The 18,619-nt window shown below is 32.9% G+C and overlaps 2 protein-coding genes across 13 annotated transcripts; both read left to right on the forward strand.

The window, feature by feature from the left end:
* Window positions 1-1,763: 1,763 nt before the first annotated feature.
* Window positions 1,764-11,080, forward strand: LOC107424726 (succinate-semialdehyde dehydrogenase, mitochondrial). The gene is made up of 19 exons (XM_016034588.4): window positions 1,764-2,018; window positions 3,014-3,127; window positions 3,697-3,796; window positions 4,800-4,848; window positions 5,610-5,697; window positions 5,801-5,911; window positions 6,531-6,593; window positions 6,706-6,816; window positions 7,293-7,358; window positions 7,474-7,551; window positions 7,644-7,721; window positions 7,862-7,928; window positions 8,522-8,607; window positions 9,009-9,041; window positions 9,146-9,178; window positions 9,667-9,767; window positions 10,287-10,372; window positions 10,504-10,688; window positions 10,801-11,080. Exons 1-19 carry the CDS (start codon window positions 1,890-1,892, stop codon window positions 10,837-10,839), a joined length of 1,617 nt encoding a protein of 538 aa, XP_015890074.3. The 5' UTR covers window positions 1,764-1,889; the 3' UTR covers window positions 10,840-11,080.
* A 4,107-nt stretch (window positions 11,081-15,187) lies between these two features.
* Window positions 15,188-17,684, forward strand: LOC107424282 (myb family transcription factor IPN2). 12 transcript variants are annotated; one of them, XM_048470652.2, is made up of 6 exons: window positions 15,188-15,493; window positions 15,642-15,718; window positions 15,975-16,041; window positions 16,153-16,219; window positions 16,455-16,527; window positions 16,736-17,684. In XM_048470652.2, exons 1-6 carry the CDS (start codon window positions 15,325-15,327, stop codon window positions 17,402-17,404), a joined length of 1,122 nt encoding a protein of 373 aa, XP_048326609.1. In that variant the 5' UTR covers window positions 15,188-15,324; the 3' UTR covers window positions 17,405-17,684. The 12 variants fall into 12 exon arrangements, with proteins under 12 accessions (XP_048326609.1, XP_048326610.1, XP_048326611.1 ...); XM_048470653.2 differs by having other exon boundaries at window positions 16,458-16,527; XM_048470654.2 differs by having other exon boundaries at window positions 16,159-16,219.
* Window positions 17,685-18,619: the final 935 nt, after the last annotated feature.

Consider the following 18,619-nt stretch of genomic DNA (forward strand, 5'->3'; position numbering starts at 1 on the left):
TTAAATCTAGAAATAGTAAAATTAAAGAGAACTATAAAGTCACCACTTCAATTTTTAAAAAAAAAAAAAAAAAAAAAACCCTTCAAATTTTATTGAAGTTTCAAGTTGTCCCTGAGCAATCCTCTTTCAATTGAATTTCAAAATAATATCAATTTGTCCCATTTCTTTAATCATTTTTAAAAGGTTGGCAAAATTCTTGATCAGTATATAAATTGATATTCACATCATTAAAATATATGTTGGGATCAAAATTAAAAATAATATGGAGAACAAATTGTGTTGATCCATTTTTTTAAAACAATTTTTTTCTGAAAAAGCTTTTAATCTACACATATTATTTATATAAAAATTAAGATTTAATATTACCAAAATCTAACCTTTTTTTTTTTTAATCAAAGAATCGATTACCAAAATACACGGAGGAAAATGCATAAAGAGAAAGCTTATAAGATAAATTGAAACCTGGGTAAAAATACAGATCTTTTGTAATTTTTCGTACAAAGAAAATAATTAAAACTTAAAAAAAAGTTTTTCTTAATTTTTTTTTTTTGGGGGTCAAATTGAGAAATTTTTATAAAACAAAAACCAGAATACAAACTGCTTGAATCAATTAACAAAAGAAAATTAAAAGCATGAGATGAAATATTATCCGGCCCTAAAAATCTTATTACAAGCAACTTTGGCAAGTCAATCAAGCTGCTCTATTTATCTCTATAGGTACTAAATTCACTCCCAATAATCTAGTTTCTTCGGAAATTCTCAAATATCTCCTATCAAAGTGAAAAGTATCTATTAAAAATTAATAATGTTAAAATTATTAAAATGTTTATTAAATTTATTTATTAGAATGACATGGTAATAATGTAAAAATATTTAATTGGCTCATTATTTTTTTAATTCACTTATTTATTTATTTTTATTAATAATATTTACTTATTACTGATAAAAAAAAGTTGTGTCTTGGGAAATAAAATTATTGATAACCTCTTTTGGATCACTTTTTAAATATAAAATTATCCATCCTAAACTAACCATCCAAATATAAACCTATAATGCAGGTAAACCTTCAGCTACTAGGGTAGAATCACAGGACATTACTGTATGCAAACACTGGATGATCAATCTGCCCATTGAGTTTCTTGCCACACAAACCAGACCTGCTTCGTTTAGATCCTCCCAATATGAGCCATCAATATTTTATTTTAGACTGTCCATGTTGAGGGGGGTTGCCAAAAATTGATTGCTCAAAACCTACCATTCCATTGTATAATTAATTCACTCACTGCCACTTCATCGTTACTGAAAAATTTCCAGCCATTGGCCATACGAAGAAGACTTGATAACATGCAAAGGAATACCCTCAAGCAGCGGCTTATTCCTTCCAAACTAATTTCCAAACAAGCATAAAAGCAGCTAAAGCAAGATATATATAGTCCCCAACAGAATTTACTTATATGCAAAGCTTTTATGTGTAATTTGATATTATAGTGATGAAATAGTAATAAGGTGCAAATGCTTTAGGTTAATGGTTTTATGTGATTGTTTTATTAGGTGGTTGGATTTTTTTTTTGGTTCGGGACCTCCAGTAGCGTCATATAAGCCGTTTCATGGAACATAGGAGGCGTTCAGGCTGAGACTGAGTGATATAATGTTTTTGACCAAAATATAAGATAAATGAGCACGTGTCATTTGGGACTGTTGAGAAAAGGGATGGAGGCGTGTCCAAACAGGCCCAAATTGGTCCATGATATAGGAATGAAGAATGATATGTACATAATATGTGAAAGCCAGAGAGAGAGAGAGAGAGAGAGAGAAGTGAATAGCCAAGAGAGAGTTGAGGAGAGTTGTAGTAAATTTGATTTGAATCAGAGAGGGAGAGAGAGAGAGTGATGAGGTTAATAAGAGTAATAGAAGCAGCACGCGTTGGGGGGATGATGAGGATGATGGCAGTGCCACCTGTGAAGCGTTTCTCACATCTGCCTTCCATGCACGCCCCCTTTTCTCTCCTCTCTCGCCAGGTATGACGTTTCTTTTCTCTTTCTGTCTCTTCTGCCAACTTATCTCCACAGCCATATAATGTTTATGTATGTAGTACTCCTTCTTCGCTATTTTTGTCTCTATCACACACTCTCTCACACTCTCTCATCTCTCTTACCACACTTGCAGTAATCGCCTTTCTCTCTCTTGATGTTTTTGATCATTACAGTTGTGGATTTTGAAGCCTGTGAATTTTCTGAAATTTTATTAAACAATTTTTTTTTTTTCCTTTTTATAAAGAAAAACTAGTATTTGATTCAGAGGTTGCTTTCTGCAGTTTGAGGCGGAAAGTGATATCGAAAAAATTGGGGATCATATTGTATGCAATTTTATTTCAAATTTTATCTCTGAGACTGGAATTTGGGAAAAGCAAGTCCCTTTGTTTTTTTCTACATTCATGCTTCAGATTGTATCATGTTTATTTATTTAGTTTCTTTTTTTGTTAAAAAAGTTTTTTTTTTTTTTTTTTTTTTTTTGGGTCAGCTAATTAGTAGGGGTTCGGATTGTAGGCCTCAATAATTAATGGCGTCAAAACTTGCATTTTGAGTTTACTCGACTAAACGGCAAAGATTCCAAATACTTTCGACAACACATTCTTCTATTCATGGTTTTGAATAAAATAGGATATGAAAATGCAATAGGATATTAGGTTCTCCTACTCCTAGTAACAGCCTATTAATTTATAACCTTCTCCAATTCAGCTAATTTGTGTAACGATTGGATTCCTTCACGCTGTGTATCATCCTTTCAACTATGGATTCCCCCATTTTGTAGCCCAAATGGATAATTCTCTTTTACTTTCTCACGTCCTATCTTTGATTATGTTACTCTTGTTAATGGTTGATTATATATGTGTGTGGGTGTGCGCGCTTGAAATGCGCTTTTCTATTATATCACACTTTTATTTTTTATTTTTTATTTTTCATTTTAGTAGTTTTTCGATATATTGATGTCTGAATGAGGATTTGGATGCCAGATAACCATGGATGCAAAGAATATTGCCTCTCGGCTAAATAGTTCTGGTCTATTACGCACTCAGGGCCTTCTTGGAGCGAAATGGGCTGATGCATATGATGGGAAGACCATAGAGGTTTGACTCAATACTTTTTGGTTTACGTTTTATGGTATTGTCCCTAAACTATCCTTCATAATTGCATAAATGATAGCTGTTTTCAAACATTATTGCTGTAATGAAAGAAAAGATTTGCGATGTTAGCATCTCCTAATTAGGTTTGCTGTGCTATAAATGTATAAAAATTATTTTTGCTGTATTTCCTGTTATGTGGTGTGATGCTGATATGCATCTTGTTTTAGATTATCAATTTAGGTTGTTTTTGTGCTAATGACTTTGTTTTAGTTTTTTGTGATATATAGTTAAAGAATTTTTGAACTAAGATAAGCATAGTGTTGTTACCCTTATAAGTTAGTTTGCAGATCAAGCACCTATTTGTTCCTATGCTTAGTTATCTTATAAGTTCTGCTGACCTGGACTCCCTCCATTTAAAAGACTATGATGTCACACTGCTCTCTAACTTTTTCCCCATTTCCTTGATTTCATCCTTGATTCTTTTTCCTCCACTATGATCCTTATGATGCCCTTTTTTTTTTTTTTTTGTTTTCTCCCTCGGAAAACTCCTATACTATGTTATGTCATGGCAGGTTTCCAATCCAGCAACTGGTGAAGTTATAGCAAATGTCCCCTGCATGGGTCATAAGGAGACAAATGATGCAATATCTTCAGCGCATGATGCATTTGATTGTATGGGGTTTTTGACCGATTCATACTTTGATTATGCAATATTATGGAAGCAACATTCATACTAAATAACATTGCTTATTTATCAAACCAGACTATTGGTGCTTATGTTATTTTGTACACCTGCATTTCTTAAACACACACTAATTCTTTCAGACTATATATTTTTTTACTGTTAGTTTCTAGTGATAATAGTTTCTAGTGATAATGGGCCTAAGTTGTAGTATGTAATCCTTTTTATTTTTATTTTTTATTATTATTTATTTTATTTTATTTTTTGTTATTATTTTATTTTATTTTATTTTATTTTCCTGCTTCTGGACTTGTATGATTAAATCATTGCTTTACAAAGTTTGGTAATAACTTATTGAAGCAATAGCTGTTTAACAGATTCAAAAGCTATGATATACAGAACTTTTGTTTTGTTTTTTTTTTTTTTTTTTTTTTTTTTGGTTCTTTGTTTTTGTTTTTATGCATTATCCTTACTTTAAGTTAGATCATGTTTTTTTACTAATGATCTGTGTAATTTTGGAGGGTTGGTGATGATTTGTGTGAGAAATCAGAAGTGACATGTTCTGTGCACTAATAGTCCATGTTTTGAATTGTATATTTCTTTAATCCAATTTCTTTGAGTTATACATTCCTTGAATTTTCTTTGTGTGTGTTATACATCTTTTTCAATAAAAATTGGTAAGACAAGATTGATTGGGCATCAGAACTTTGGAATGATACATTGCTTGAAAAATTTAACCCAAAAAAAAAAAAAAAAAAAGTGAAGACGCATTGCTTGAAAATTTAGGGGACTAAAGTAAGATTGAAGTGGGGGGAAAAAAAAAGAAATAGATTTGGCTTTTTCTAATTGACCCTTTTAATTTCAACTTTAAATACATCTTTCAATTTAGTTGTCATGTCCAATTTTTTGTAATTTTAGCTATCATTTTTTTTTATAGCATGACTTACTAAAATTGGTTCACCAGTTAAACTATGTATTTTGTTTTACTTGTAGCTTGGAGCAAAATCACTGCCGCTGAACGGAGCAAATGCCTAAGGAAATGGTATAGTTACTGCCCTTTGATATCTCTATATGGATTTTATTTATTTATTTATTTTTTCTTTTCATCTAGTGATCTGTTATCTTTAAATAACTAAAAAATTTTAACTTATTTAAATGTATGATGCTTTGTTAGATTTTAAATTAAAGATTCTACCCGAACTATCTGTATTTTAAACAGATATCTCCAGAAAAGGTGGATGACTAACATCTTCTGTGTTACTGCAGGACTAACATCTTTCTATATTCTTTTCGCTATTTAATTAAGATCAATGCAAAAATTGGCCTTTCTCGAGCTGAACAAAATTGTTTGTCAATTTATAACTTTTCGTTAAGTTGATATTTATGCTAAATTTATGATATGTGGAAGTTTCAAGTAAACATTTTCATAGAAACCCTGCACATTCTCATAGTTGATTTCTTTTAGCATTTTTTTTTACTCTCTTTGGGAAGAAAAAGTTTTTGAGAGTTTTAGACATTGCAGGTTATGCCTTGAATTTATCCTTACTGGGTTTAACCTCATTAGTACATTTGCATAATTTCCTTCATCCAGGATTAATGCTTTTTTAAATTTTTTTCTAAGAACTTTCTTCTTTTGTTTGCCATCTTCTTCCAAACTAAGTAGATTCCCGTATTGAAGTTAAATCATGATGTTTCATGTAATGAGGTTGATGGTCTACTGGGGCTTCTATCTGCAACGCGGCTTTCAGATGCTGGGGAATTTTATAAGTGGACTAATGCTCATATCTTTTTGTGTATTTCTAGGTATGATTTGTTAATATCGCACAAAGAAGAACTTGGACAACTGATAACGTTGGAGCAAGGGAAACCTCTAAAAGAAGCCCTGGGTGAGGTATGCATTTAAAATATTAATTAAGATAGTTAATATTTTTCTATTGCGTTGCATTTATTGCTCTTAATTAATTCATATACAACATGCCATACTCATGTTCTAGGTTAGCTATGGGGCTGGTTTTATCGAGTTCTTTGCTGAGGAGGCAAAACGTGTATATGGTGACATAATTCCATCGACCCTTGCTGATCGGCGGTTGTTTGTCCTGAAGCAGGTGAGATTATATGCTTATTGAAGGTTCTATTGCTAAATAATTACCCCATAGTAGTAACTAATTCATCCAATAGTTGCGCTCTAAGTATATCTATCAATCTATTTTTTATGTATGTGCTGCTTGTGGGTGAATTTATGTATTGGGATATTAAAAGAAGAAGAGTAAGCACATAATGCAATATTGATATTATGTATTTGGATACTTAAACCATCTATTGTGGCGGGAAACTTTTTTGCCTTGATGGAATGGTTTGCTTTTAAAAGGTGTTTAGAATGGCAATGCCAATTAAGGAAATACAAAAATGAAAACACAAATATGCTATTATTGAACATTACGATAATGCATTAAAATATAAACGAATTGGCCAAAATGGGAGAAAAATGTCTCCTTTTACATGACAAAGAAAACACATGATATGATTTAACTCTATATATAATCCTATTCTCTGCAAGGTTCCTTAGAGCGGAAACCGCTTTGAACATCAAAATAAAGTAATAAATAAAAAAACATGTTCTGCCCAACTGACCCAGGGGAAAAGGGTTGTTTGTGTGCTTCTTGTTATTCTTTTCGTTTTATTTCGTATTTCCATCTCTTTGATGTAAGAACACTTGTTATGCAGCCTGTAGGTGTTGTTGGTGCAATTACCCCATGGAACTTTCCCTTAGCTATGATTACCCGCAAGGTATGAATCTATTTTCTTCAGGTTTTGTGAGTTAAAAACACATGATTCTAATCATGAATTTCACTTCTCAAAATTGCATACATGTTCTGTTTATAATTTAAATTTTAATCAGGTTGGCCCTGCACTTGCTTGTGGCTGTACGGTGGTTGTAAAACCCTCTGAACTTACACCCTTGACTGCTTTGGCGGCAGCTGAGCTCGCTCTTCGAGCTGGAATACCACCGGTAATCATTTAAGCACATTTTGTATTATGTATGACATAACTACTATCTTCTGAGCAAAATTTTGGAAACATAAGAATGGCATATACTAATTGATTGCCAAGATGATGAGTGAAGCACATGATTTGACTAGTGAAATAGGGTGCCATCAAAGTATATTCTTCATCTTCACTATTAGGGGGAAAAAAAAAAAAAAGAAAAGGAAAGAAAAAGAAGAACGCATAATTGGGCCTGAGTTAATAAGTTCTTTGAATGTTCTGTATCCCTCATCAAATATAAATAAAACTGAAGATATTTATACCCTTGAATGGAACCGTGTCTACTTTGTTGCAACTTGCAACTGATTGATAATCTTGTGATATGACTAATTACCATATATTTTGCAGTAGAATGTTCATATTTCATTTATTTTTGATTCTAATCTCAATGGAATTTTGTTTCTACATTTCCTTCTAATGGCATTAATGCTTACATTACAGGGTGTTGTCAACATTGTTATGGGAAATGCTCCTGAGATTGGGGAGGCGTTACTTGCCAGTCCACAGGTTTTCTACCCTTCATAATATATCCATCTATGTGACACCATGATGCTTTCTTTTGTGTATATTTGAGTGTACAATTTGGTGACATGAGTGTTATTGCCTTGTATAACTATTCCAGGTAAGAAAGATCACCTTCACTGGATCAACGGCTGTAGGGAAGAAGTTGATGGCAGGTGCAGCTGGGACTGTTAAAAAAGTAAGATCAGGGTGTAAGATGAATGTATTTTCTACAACAATGGAGTTTTGCAAAATATCAAGAGATTAATTGTGTTGTTTATTGAATTTTAGGTATCTCTAGAACTTGGTGGGAATGCACCCTGCATAGTCTTTGATGATGCAGACCTGGACGTGGCGGTAAAAGGAGCTGTAAGTTAAAAAGAGTTTTTGTCTGTATATATGTGATCGTATTGTTTCCTTGAAACTGTCTTTGTATTCTCAGTTTCAGGTTAACAGATCATTAATATTCTGGTAAATAACAAACTGAACCATGAAATTACATTTGGCAGCTTGCAGCGAAATTCCGTAACAGTGGACAAACCTGTGTTTGTGCGAATAGGATTATTGTGCAAGAAGGTATTAAAAAAAGATACTCAGCTAATGCCATTTGTTAAAAACTTCTTTCATCAGTTTGTCTAACTTGCTAGTGGAGTGGGTGCTTCCAAGTTATATAGGACTACTTTGACTATGGTTAAACATTATACTTCTTCATTGCAAGTATAGGATTGTGAACCAACTAGAACCTGTTACTTTGTGGGAGGATCTTTGCTGCAAGAACTGTTGGCATGTCCTATTCGCGATTTTGATTGGTTTAGTGCCATTTATCTTTTTCTTCCTCCAATTTATAGCTCGCTAATTCAACTTATGAATATATATGGACACTTTATTTTGTGGCCATGTCATGTATTATTATTATTATTATTATTATTATTTATCTATACTGCATATGGTTTCCAATCTTATCTTTGGTAACTCCTTTACAACTGGACTTGTTAATTGCTGGATTTTCAATTCTACATAAGCATGTAAACTTTTAAATGTCAAAAGCAGGTTTGCCATCATTCATTGATATAGCAAATATTGTTAGTTACAGTCATCAATTGGTCATTTGTTCAATTCTTCTTACAAGTTACTGGTTACTATTCTTTCTAAGCCCTCTTTTTCTGCAGGAATCTATGACAAATTTGCAAATGCTTTTGCAAAATCCGTCCAAAATCTGCAAGTTGGGAATGGCTTTAGTGATGGTGTGGCCCAGGTATTCATTTATGCATTTAATAAAATTTTTTTGTGGTTGATTGTTGTTATATCCAATTTGTTGAAACTAGTTTAGAAAGTCAAAAGTATACAGCGATGACTGCAAGTCAAAAATATATAGTTATGACCATCTTATCGCTTGTTGACATGTTAGCTGGAACACTGAAAGAGTCATTCGTTGTGGCAATCATAGTATGTTGTCAGCTAATTAATTTTTATGTTGAGCTCATTAATTTTGTTTGATGCATAGGTTGTAAATGATACAACTTTTATGAGTATGTATTATGTATCTTGTTACTATTTGTAAAATCCTTTCTTCTCCTACTTGATATTGGGGCTTAGCCAGAAGTTACTTTGGCTCAAGCATCATTGTTCTTAACTTAGCTATTGATTTCCTTTCAGGGTCCTCTAATCAACGAAGCTGCAGTACAAAAGGTTTATTTGAATTCTGTAGTTTGGAATTCTGTTTCATGTGGGAATTAATTATCCCTTATATATTTATCTGTATTAATCGCTCACTTTGGGACTTTGAATTACAGGTTGAATCATTTATCCAAGATGCCATCACAAAGGTTAGTTGTAATATTTTGTTGATTTAGCAGTACAATGTGAATGTCAAGAGGTAATTTTTGCATTTAGGTTTGATTTTGACAATGAAATGTTCTTGGAATTCTTTGTCTGTGTACCTTGTATAGTTTAGCATTCAATGTAGTGCTTCTTGTGATGGGAACTATCAAATTGACTAGTTTTATATAGAATATCTTATGTTTGATGGTTTAATAGAAATTTACATATGTAATAAGGGTGTTATATTTAATTAAAAAGGTTAATTTCTATCAATTTTGAGTTAAGCTGGTTGACCTGAGGATGACTTGTAAAATAAGATTATGTCCATTTATGACCCAAAATCATTTATGGTCAGCCATAACCTATTTCTTTTGTCTCATTTCTGAGTTGTGTTCTCGTGTCTAGACAGAAATTACAGCCCTTAATTAATGAAATAGATACTATTTGTCTAAACTAGTGCTGCTTAATTCTCATTATTGCTCATTATTTGAAGGGAGCAAAAGTTATTCTTGGAGGGAAAAGGCATACTCTAGGAATGACCTTTTATGAGCCTACGGTTGTTAGTGATGTCAAGAGTGAGATGCTTCTCTCAAGGTAAATAGTGATGTAAAAATTTTAGAAGTAAATTTTTGTTACTGTTTCGATTCATGACCTTTGTTATTAAAATTACGTTGCTGTTACAGTTTCGATTCAAGACCTTTGTTATTAACTATACTAAGATGATTGTAATAAGACTTGTACATATAATGGAGGTGTAATGTTTTGAGGAGAATGAATATTATTGTAGCTTCGGACTATTATATTTGGAAGACTAAACTCACCAACTTATGATAAGTGCCTTGCTACAAACTCATGTCAATTCATGGCCTTTAATTGGAAATAGTTCATGTCAATTCATGGCCTTTAATTAGACTTTGATTAATTTAATAGCATAATAACAAGTTAAGGCGATGCTGAGTAAGGGCTTTATGCTGGTTACTTTCAGTTTGATGGTTGGCTTTCTAGGTTGCCATTTTCTCAGAGATCCTGTTGTGTCTGATAGTCTCAGTCAGCAGTCCTTAACAACATTTTTTTTTACTTATATTATTTACTGGACTCTTTCTTTTGAACCAGAGAGGAAGCATTTGGACCAGTGGCACCGCTATTGCGGTTCAAAACTGAGGAGGAGGCTATCCGCATTGCTAATGATACCAATGCAGGTTTTGTCTTCTTTTTGTCATCTTTGATTCAAAATTTGATGCCTTTATCGAGAACATACTGAAGATAACACCTTGAAAACCGGATTCACTCACTACAACATTAATTGATGAGTTCCTATATGTGTATACAGGGTTAGCTGCATATGTATTTACAAACAGTATTCAACGGTCATGGCGTGTCTCTGAAGCCCTTGAGTACGGACTTGTCGGTATCAACGAAGGCATAATTTCAACGGAGGTGGCTCCATTTGGAGGTGTCAAACAGTCAGGTCTTGGACGGGAGGGTTCCAAGTATGGGATAGATGAGTATTTGGAAGTAAGTGTATATATATATGTCTCTTTGTGATAGTTTAGAATGACATGAGTGTATTAATAAATCATTGATTATCTTGACTTGTTAATGATAATTTTTGTAACACTTTGTGCAGCTTAAGTACGTGTGCTTGGGGAATATGAACAGCAATTGATAATCAAGTTTTTGCAATGGAGCTTGAGCTAGAAAGCTTTAAATACAAGTTGGAAGAGGTTTGAGCTGGGAAGAATCTGCATTGCCAACTGAAGCTCTCCTTAAAAGGCAGAGCATGGAAGGAGGCAGTGTAAAATGTAAATGGCTGACTTTATCCTTCAAATGTGTGCATCTAAATAAGTGTGGACTTGCACAGTTTAATCCCTTGCATATTGTGTAGTAAAGCCTGCTCTTTAGTTTTAGCGTGTTATATTTAATTGAACTTTTGCTGGCCAATGTGCGGGTTTGAGTCTTGAAATGTTTATAACGGGTTTCAATCATTCAAGCGTCAACTATCTCTTGCAAGATTTTCCGAGTAGAAACTGCTTTTGCAAAGACAATAACAAAGTAACTCCAAGGGTGGCGGTGGATATCCGTGTATGTCTCAAATTGAAAACTAAAAGGAGTTTCCATGGAAAAGGAAAAAATAAAAAAAAATAAAAAAAATATACGCATGAGGAAAGGATAATCAGGCTGGGCTAGCCCACTTTGAGCAACGACTGGACCAACCCTCTTTTTATGTTTTGGTGGGATACGGAGGACTAGACCCACTTTGGTGATTAACAAAGACAAAGTAAGTATGGGCTTTTTGTGAGAAATACAAAACAGCTTTTTAAAATCAAGTTCTTTAATTAAAGAACCCCCAAAACAACCCAAAAAATAAAAAAAAATAAAAAAAGAAAAAAGAAAAAGTTATGTGATATAGAGTCAGCGTTTATGTATACATGTAAGTTATAATATATCCTGTAAAAACAGATATGAATATGACAGTGGAATTCCATATATTCCCATTGCTGCATACACTTTTTAACCTCATACATACCCACCTATAGTCACTATCATATCCTTGTCTATCAAAACGAAATTAAAGAGAAAAAGAGAAAAAAAAAAAAAGAAGAAGAAGAAAAAGAAATCATCATCATCATACTCTTACATCTTAATATCTAAATTTTGATGAGAGCTGCTAGAATAAAAAAGGATGGATATTAATGCTGCATCAGTATGCTATAAAAAATCCTTAGGGATGAAGAAGTAGATAGAAAAGGGGGAAGCTTTGTAAAGTATTCAAATTGTGCATAAAGTTGGGTCCCACAATTTCATCTCCAATGGAATATATTCATTTTAAAGAATAATTCCCTATAGCACATAAAGATGCTTGAAATTCAAGCAAACATGGCCTTAACACTAAGCCAACCCACTTTTTTCCCACTGGGATTTGGCTTTGAAATATATTATGACTAAAAGTTAAACCTCAACTTTGCTTGAATATATTATAAAGGCATACCATTGTGAAGACAGAATAGTTGTCTAAAGGAATCTTCAAATTCTAAAACAAATTATTTATTTATTTATATTTTCAGACATTTGGATTTGAATACTAGGGGTATGCCAAATTATATAGTCCCATACATCTATTTATATATATATATATATATATATATAACATGCAATATTGGGTAATATATATTGGCAATTCGAGACATTCTGGACTTGAATTTTCATTCCAATTAGATTGATTGTACACTTGGCAAGCATGCATAGGCTTGATTTGAACAGTTTTGTGGGACCTGGTCAAACATCTTGTACCACTGAGTGGGACCAGAGATGTAAATATGATATGATGGTTATAAGTATTCTATATGGTTTGAAGAAATCCAAATTTGAAATTATAACAACATTATTCAAAAATCAGCTCTCTGTAAAACTCGTAGAGTTCTAGATGTTTGGGAGAGGAATCTTCTGCTTGATTGTCAAAGAAGAAAGCATTTATTCCCAGTTTGGATTTGGGTGAATGGCAAGCATAATAATTTAGTATTTCTTTTTAGATTTTATTTTATTTTACTTATCTCAAGCTAGATTTTGCCATCTTTTGCTTGCCTTTTATGAGAGGGATGATGGTATAGACTCAATTTTCATTATAAAATTTACATATTTTAGCTCTCTTTGAAAACAGTCTGAATGAAAATTATGAATTACCATGTGAATAGTATTAGTCATGTTGATAGATTAATTAGGCCTAAATTAAAAAAATTCTCATCTCCAACATTGTCATGTATATATAAAAAAATAAATAAATAAATAAATTACATCCTTTAGGATGATGTTGGGGTGGGGGCATTTGTGAGTATAATCCGGGTTTGACCCTGTTTTAACAAATTGGTTATGAGAATGCATGGCATGGAGTTATTAATTAGGAGAGAAATGCATGGGGGCATGGACATGGACATGGGACAGTCTTGAATTGGACAAAAGTGAGAAGGGGCCGAATTGAGGCTCCGAAAGCTTAAGGAGTAAGAGGGTCCCCTACTCCTTTCATCAAAAGCTCCACAATTACAGCACTGGCCTCCTCCTTTTTGCATTGATGTTTACGTCCTCATATATATATATATATATATATATATATATATCCAACCATGCACTACCTCTACCTAAAGTTAATTTGTTCCTTATTTTCTTGTCTTTTCCTCCTCTCCTCTTCAATGTTTCCAATGTCACAGTTTCATTGTTAATCACAACGTTTAAGAATTAATACATATATGACATTGGAATTTTTTTATTTTTGATTTTTAGTCGTTTTTAAGTTTTTATTACCATTCTTAGGCTTTACTTATTCTCATCTAATATTAATATGTTATATAAGAGAGGAAGGATGAAGAGTGCTTATCCACATATTGTTTGATAGGAGAGAATGAAAAGAAACGAATAAACAAAAGAAAACATAATTTTACAATTATACCCTTTTAGCAATCGATTGGATCAAAATAAAAATCCGATTTCACAAAAAAGAAAAAATATTTATTTAATTTCTTCTAATTTCTCCAATTTTAAGGTATATTGATTTTTGTTAACACAGTATGATTTTCTTTCTCTTTCAATCTAACAATATCCACTTCGTTGGTAAAGAAGTTATTATATGTAACAAATATACCATTTCATAACTCTTTCTATCATCATATACAATTTAAACTCAAGACCTATAATTAATATCATACAACAAACTAAAACATATAATTCCATACAAATATTATGACATTTTGTTTATAATATATTTGTGATAGCATATCATCCATACACAAGTGATATAAAAAAGTTGTTATCATCATCATCATCATTATTATTATTATTTTGTGGTATTTCAGTTAGATTTCTTGCATACATCCATAACGAAAATCACAAGTCACTATTAAAAAAAAAAAAAATTAGAGAAAGACAAGAATTACAAGTTGTCAATCTCAATTTTCCCAACTTCAATCCTAGTACATGCATTTAACTATAACAGGATAACATCGGAGATCGTGAATTTAAGGACTCATGATGAAATTCTCCTTCCTCAATTTATTTTTTTTTTAAAAAAAAGTTGTTATAGTAGAATATAAAACTAATTATTAATCAAGCATTGAAAACATGATCAATAACATATTAAATGGGTCCAAAATAAATCTAGAGAGAGAGAGAGAGAGAGAGAGAGAGAGAGAGAGAGAGAGAGAGAGAGAGCCCATTATAATGATGATGATGATGATGATGAGTTTTAATTCCTGTCAAGTATGATTGGAACTTTTCATTGGTAATGACATAAAGGATATGTCTGTGTGTTCTAAAACATTAAGACTGATAGCTTATTGGGTTCATAATAATGATACTAAAAAGGGGTTGTACTATGAAACAGAGATATATCATAAAAATCAGTGTTATATATGTATGTTTTATAGTGGAATGTGAGGCCGGGCCAATATAGATATATGATGAAAAAAGATGATCATCAAGGTTAAAGTGTATGACAACGTAATGCCCATCATGATTGCATGAGGGTTCTCATTCTCATTCATATCTTTATAAATAAAAAGAGCTTCACATGGTAGAAGAATAAATCTATTAAAACAAAGATATACTCCTCTTTTGGTCATTACTAATAAAGATACACTATATATACATACATATATATATATATATGCTACTCGTACGCTAACCTGAACACATTGTGTAAAGATTCTCTCTAAATTAACTAGTACAGATCAGAAGCTACATTTTATATATATGAATGTAATTTTGGGAGTGTATATACATAAAACACAATATAATATAATATATAGTAGGGTAGATCGGTAGAGAGAGAGAGAGAGAGAGAGAGAGAGAGAGAGAGTATCTTTTGGCAAAGGAAGACCTGCATACATATTTGCAAGTATAGGTGCTCTTTTGAATATATATATATTTTTAATTTTATAAAAAAAATAAAAAAGAAAAGAAATGGAAATAGGAACATTTTTCTTTAGTGTAAGGTTAGCTTGTCCCCATATGCCTTTTTTTTTTTTTTTAGTAGTTAGAAAGAATAGAGAGAAACCAGCAAAGACAGCGGTAGCTAGCTCTTCTTCAAAAACGCACCCTATTCTTCCCTATTTGCATCGCATTTGTTCTTCTTGAATCTCTTGGTATTCGAGAGAGAGAAAGAATGTTCCAACACAAGAAGCCCTCAAGTATGAATTCCCACGAGAGACCCTTGTGTGTTCAAGGGGACTCTGGTCTTGTCCTCACCACAGATCCCAAGCCTCGTCTCCGATGGACCGTCGAGCTTCATGAACGCTTTGTCGATGCTGTCACTCAGCTTGGAGGACCAGATAGTACTATACTACTCCCTTCTTCTAATATTTCTTCATTAATAATTAGTTATAAATTTCTTATTGATGTTGTCCTTGTTCTTCAATAATTCTAGTTGTTAGAATTATTCTTATGCTTGTTAATTTGTTTGTTTGATGGATGATGGATCAGAGGCGACTCCAAAGACAATTATGAGGGTCATGGGTGTGAAGGGGCTCACCCTTTACCACCTCAAGAGCCACCTTCAGGTTTGAATACAAACAATATTTCAACCTTTCGCCTTTCTTTCTTTTTTTTTTTTTTTTTTTTTTTTTTTTTCCCTTTTCTTCCTTCTTTTCTCAAATTATTAGTTGCACCTTTTCATTTTACTGTGACATTCCAACTTCATTTCCTCAGTCAATCCCTTTGATATCATCATCATCATCTCATGTCTTTAATATGCCTTTTTCTTTTCCTTGCTCTAATTAATTAGATATGTTTTCTTGAACATGAAAATATATACAGAAATTCAGGCTTGGGAAGCAACCTCACAAGGAATTCAATGATCACTCCATTAAGGATGGTATGAGAGGTGACTCTTCTTTCTAGGGTTCCTCCTAATATATCATACATATAGCTTCTTCCAAATGTTACATGTGAACTGAATCTTTATATATATGTATCTTCAATCTTTTCTTGGTAGCATCAGCACTGGAACTTCAGCGAAATACTGCATCCTCATCCGCCATGATAGGCCGCAGTATGAACGAGTATGTAATAATTTCCTTGATTTTTTGGCTCCTCTCTCTCTCTCTCTCTCTCTTTCTCTCTTATCCATATATAAAAATATATAAACACAATTTTCCAACGATTAGTGTTTTCTTATATGTATATATGATGCATCATCCATATATATATATAGAATTGTATGCCTAAGTTTATCTTTTTATTTGTTTTTGTCTTGGGCTGGGGGGGTTCGGATTTTCTTGTGGAAACTGTATGTAGCAGTAACTCACACATGGTTGATGCGATTAGGATGCAAATGGAGGTGCAGAGAAGACTGCATGAACAATTGGAGGTAACAAAATTAAGCTTAATAAAACCAATAATTAATAGTTTTACTTATTTACTTCACTTATTGGATATGAATTATGAAAAAAAATTCAGTACTGCAACTCCTTTACATATCTATATGTGTGTATATATATATATAGTCGAGATCTTGTTTTTTTAAGAATTCTCATTAATTATATTTATATGCATATATGATATATGATATATGGCAGGTCCAAAGACACCTTCAGTTGAGAATTGAGGCTCAAGGGAAGTACATGCAAAGTATATTGGAAAAAGCTTGTCAAACCCTCGCTGGTGAAAACATGGCGTCAGGAAGCTATAAAGGTATGGGAAATCAAGGTGTTAATCCTCATGACATGGCAGGCATCAAAGACTTTACCTCTCCTCTCAACTTTCCATCTTTCCAAGACCTTAACATTTATGGGGGCGACCAACTTGATCTCCACCAGAACCTCGAGAGGCCATCCCTTGATGGTTTTTTGGGTGGCAATGATAACCTTTGTCTGGGAAAGAAGAGGCCAAGCCCTTATAGTGGCAGCGGCAAGAGCCCTTTGATATGGTCAGACGATCTCCGGCTGCAGGACTTGGGAACGGCGGCATCTTGTCTCGGACCACAAGATGATCCATTCAAAGGCGATCAAATTCAAATGGCACCGCCATCCATGGAAAGAGGCAGCGACATTGAGTCGTTCTCGGAGATATATGAAACAAAGCCTGTAATCTCAGGGGATTCTTTGGGGGAGAAGAAGTTTGAGGCAGCAGGATCAGCAAAACTTGAAAGGCCGTCACCAAGAAGAGGACCGCTGGCCACCGACAGGATGAGCCCTATGATTAACACTGGTGGAATCCCACAAGGAAGGAGTTCACCATTTGGGTGAAAGCCTTTTATAATATATGGTCATATATACAGCTTAGATGTAAGTGATGGATTCGTGATACCATATTAAACTCTCAAAGAGTATGAGACCTAGGGTTTTGGTCCTGATTATGAATTTTTAGTTGTCCAGATTAGGGTTCCTACTGAGTTATATGATAAATGCCATGCATGGCAAATCCCATAAAAATTTAACAAATACATTTGTATCTTAATTTGATCCTTGTCACTTGATCTTCATCATACTATTTATTATCATGCATTAACCAGCCATATATATTCTATGTTTGCTGTATGTATATGCTTTTTTTTTTTTTTGGCACTAATTAATTACTGACTAGCAACTACTATTCCCTTCTTTGTTTCTGTTTGGAATTTCTCTTTAGAATTTTCACTCAAATCTTGGAATACATTTTGATCAAAGTGACATATATCATTTCTGTTATAGGTTTGTTTGATCAAATCTTATTTTGACGGTTTACAGTTTCTTCAAAACTTCACTTATTTAACAGCATATATGTATTAATCTACGGTCAAAAAAAAAAAGGAAAAAACAACAACCTAGCATAGGAATATTAAAAGACAAAAGTAAAAAAGGCAGCAAAACGCATATATTTTATGTTTATGAAATCTATCTCTCTCATTGCACTTGTCTGTAGGTGTGGGTTTTGTGACTGTGAAGAGGGCACATATGGTCAATGTTAGTCGCCTTCTTTTAGAAATTATTTTTACCAATGCCGTAAGCTTTTGAGAAGTGCACACACTTTTTAAGTTAGTTTGGTTTGAAGTTAGTTACTCTTATCATTGCAAACATATATATAGCCGGTGTGGATAATTTTAAAAGGATCACAAACCAGAATGGTCATTAAAGCAAAAGGTGCATATAGATATAATAACCCAGGAACTCCAAAAGAAAAACTAACTAGTCATTTAGTTTATGTGAGGGAAGAGATTTATATGCATCTTTTTTTTTTGAATGAAAACGACCAATTTCCTAACCGAGAAGCCGACCAACAGTATCTATTTTTCAGCTCTTTTTTCATCTTTAGTACTTATAGTATTCCCCAGTGCGTGTCAAGTGAACAAATGCACCATGTGTACCAATCATGCATGATTTTTGAGTACTTCAAGAGAGTCTCCAACGAAATATATATTATACTATATTTTATTATATGTTAATAAACAGTTTATAGGGGTGAATATTTTTTTACAAGAATGA

Source organism: Ziziphus jujuba, chromosome 8 (assembly GCF_031755915.1).
Source record: "Ziziphus jujuba cultivar Dongzao chromosome 8, ASM3175591v1".
NCBI classification, from domain to species: Eukaryota; Viridiplantae; Streptophyta; class Magnoliopsida; order Rosales; family Rhamnaceae; genus Ziziphus; species Ziziphus jujuba.

Bases quoted from the DNA above. Each gene is read 5' to 3' on its own strand.
- LOC107424282 (XM_048470652.2), top strand. From the start codon at position 15,325: ATGTTCCAACACAAGAAGCCCTCAAGTATGAATTCCCACGAGAGACCC. The intron at 15,494-15,641 runs GTACTATACTAC...ATGATGGATCAG, and splicing joins TCAGCTTGGAGGACCAGATA to AGGCGACTCCAAAGACAATT. The intron at 16,220-16,454 runs GTATGTAATAAT...AACTGTATGTAG, and splicing joins ATAGGCCGCAGTATGAACGA to CAGTAACTCACACATGGTTG.
- LOC107424726 (XM_016034588.4), top strand. From the start codon at position 1,890: ATGAGGTTAATAAGAGTAATAGAAGCAGCACGCGTTGGGGGGATGATG. The intron at 2,019-3,013 runs GTATGACGTTTC...TTTGGATGCCAG, and splicing joins TTTCTCTCCTCTCTCGCCAG to ATAACCATGGATGCAAAGAA. The intron at 3,797-4,799 runs GTATGGGGTTTT...TTTTACTTGTAG, and splicing joins AGCGCATGATGCATTTGATT to CTTGGAGCAAAATCACTGCC.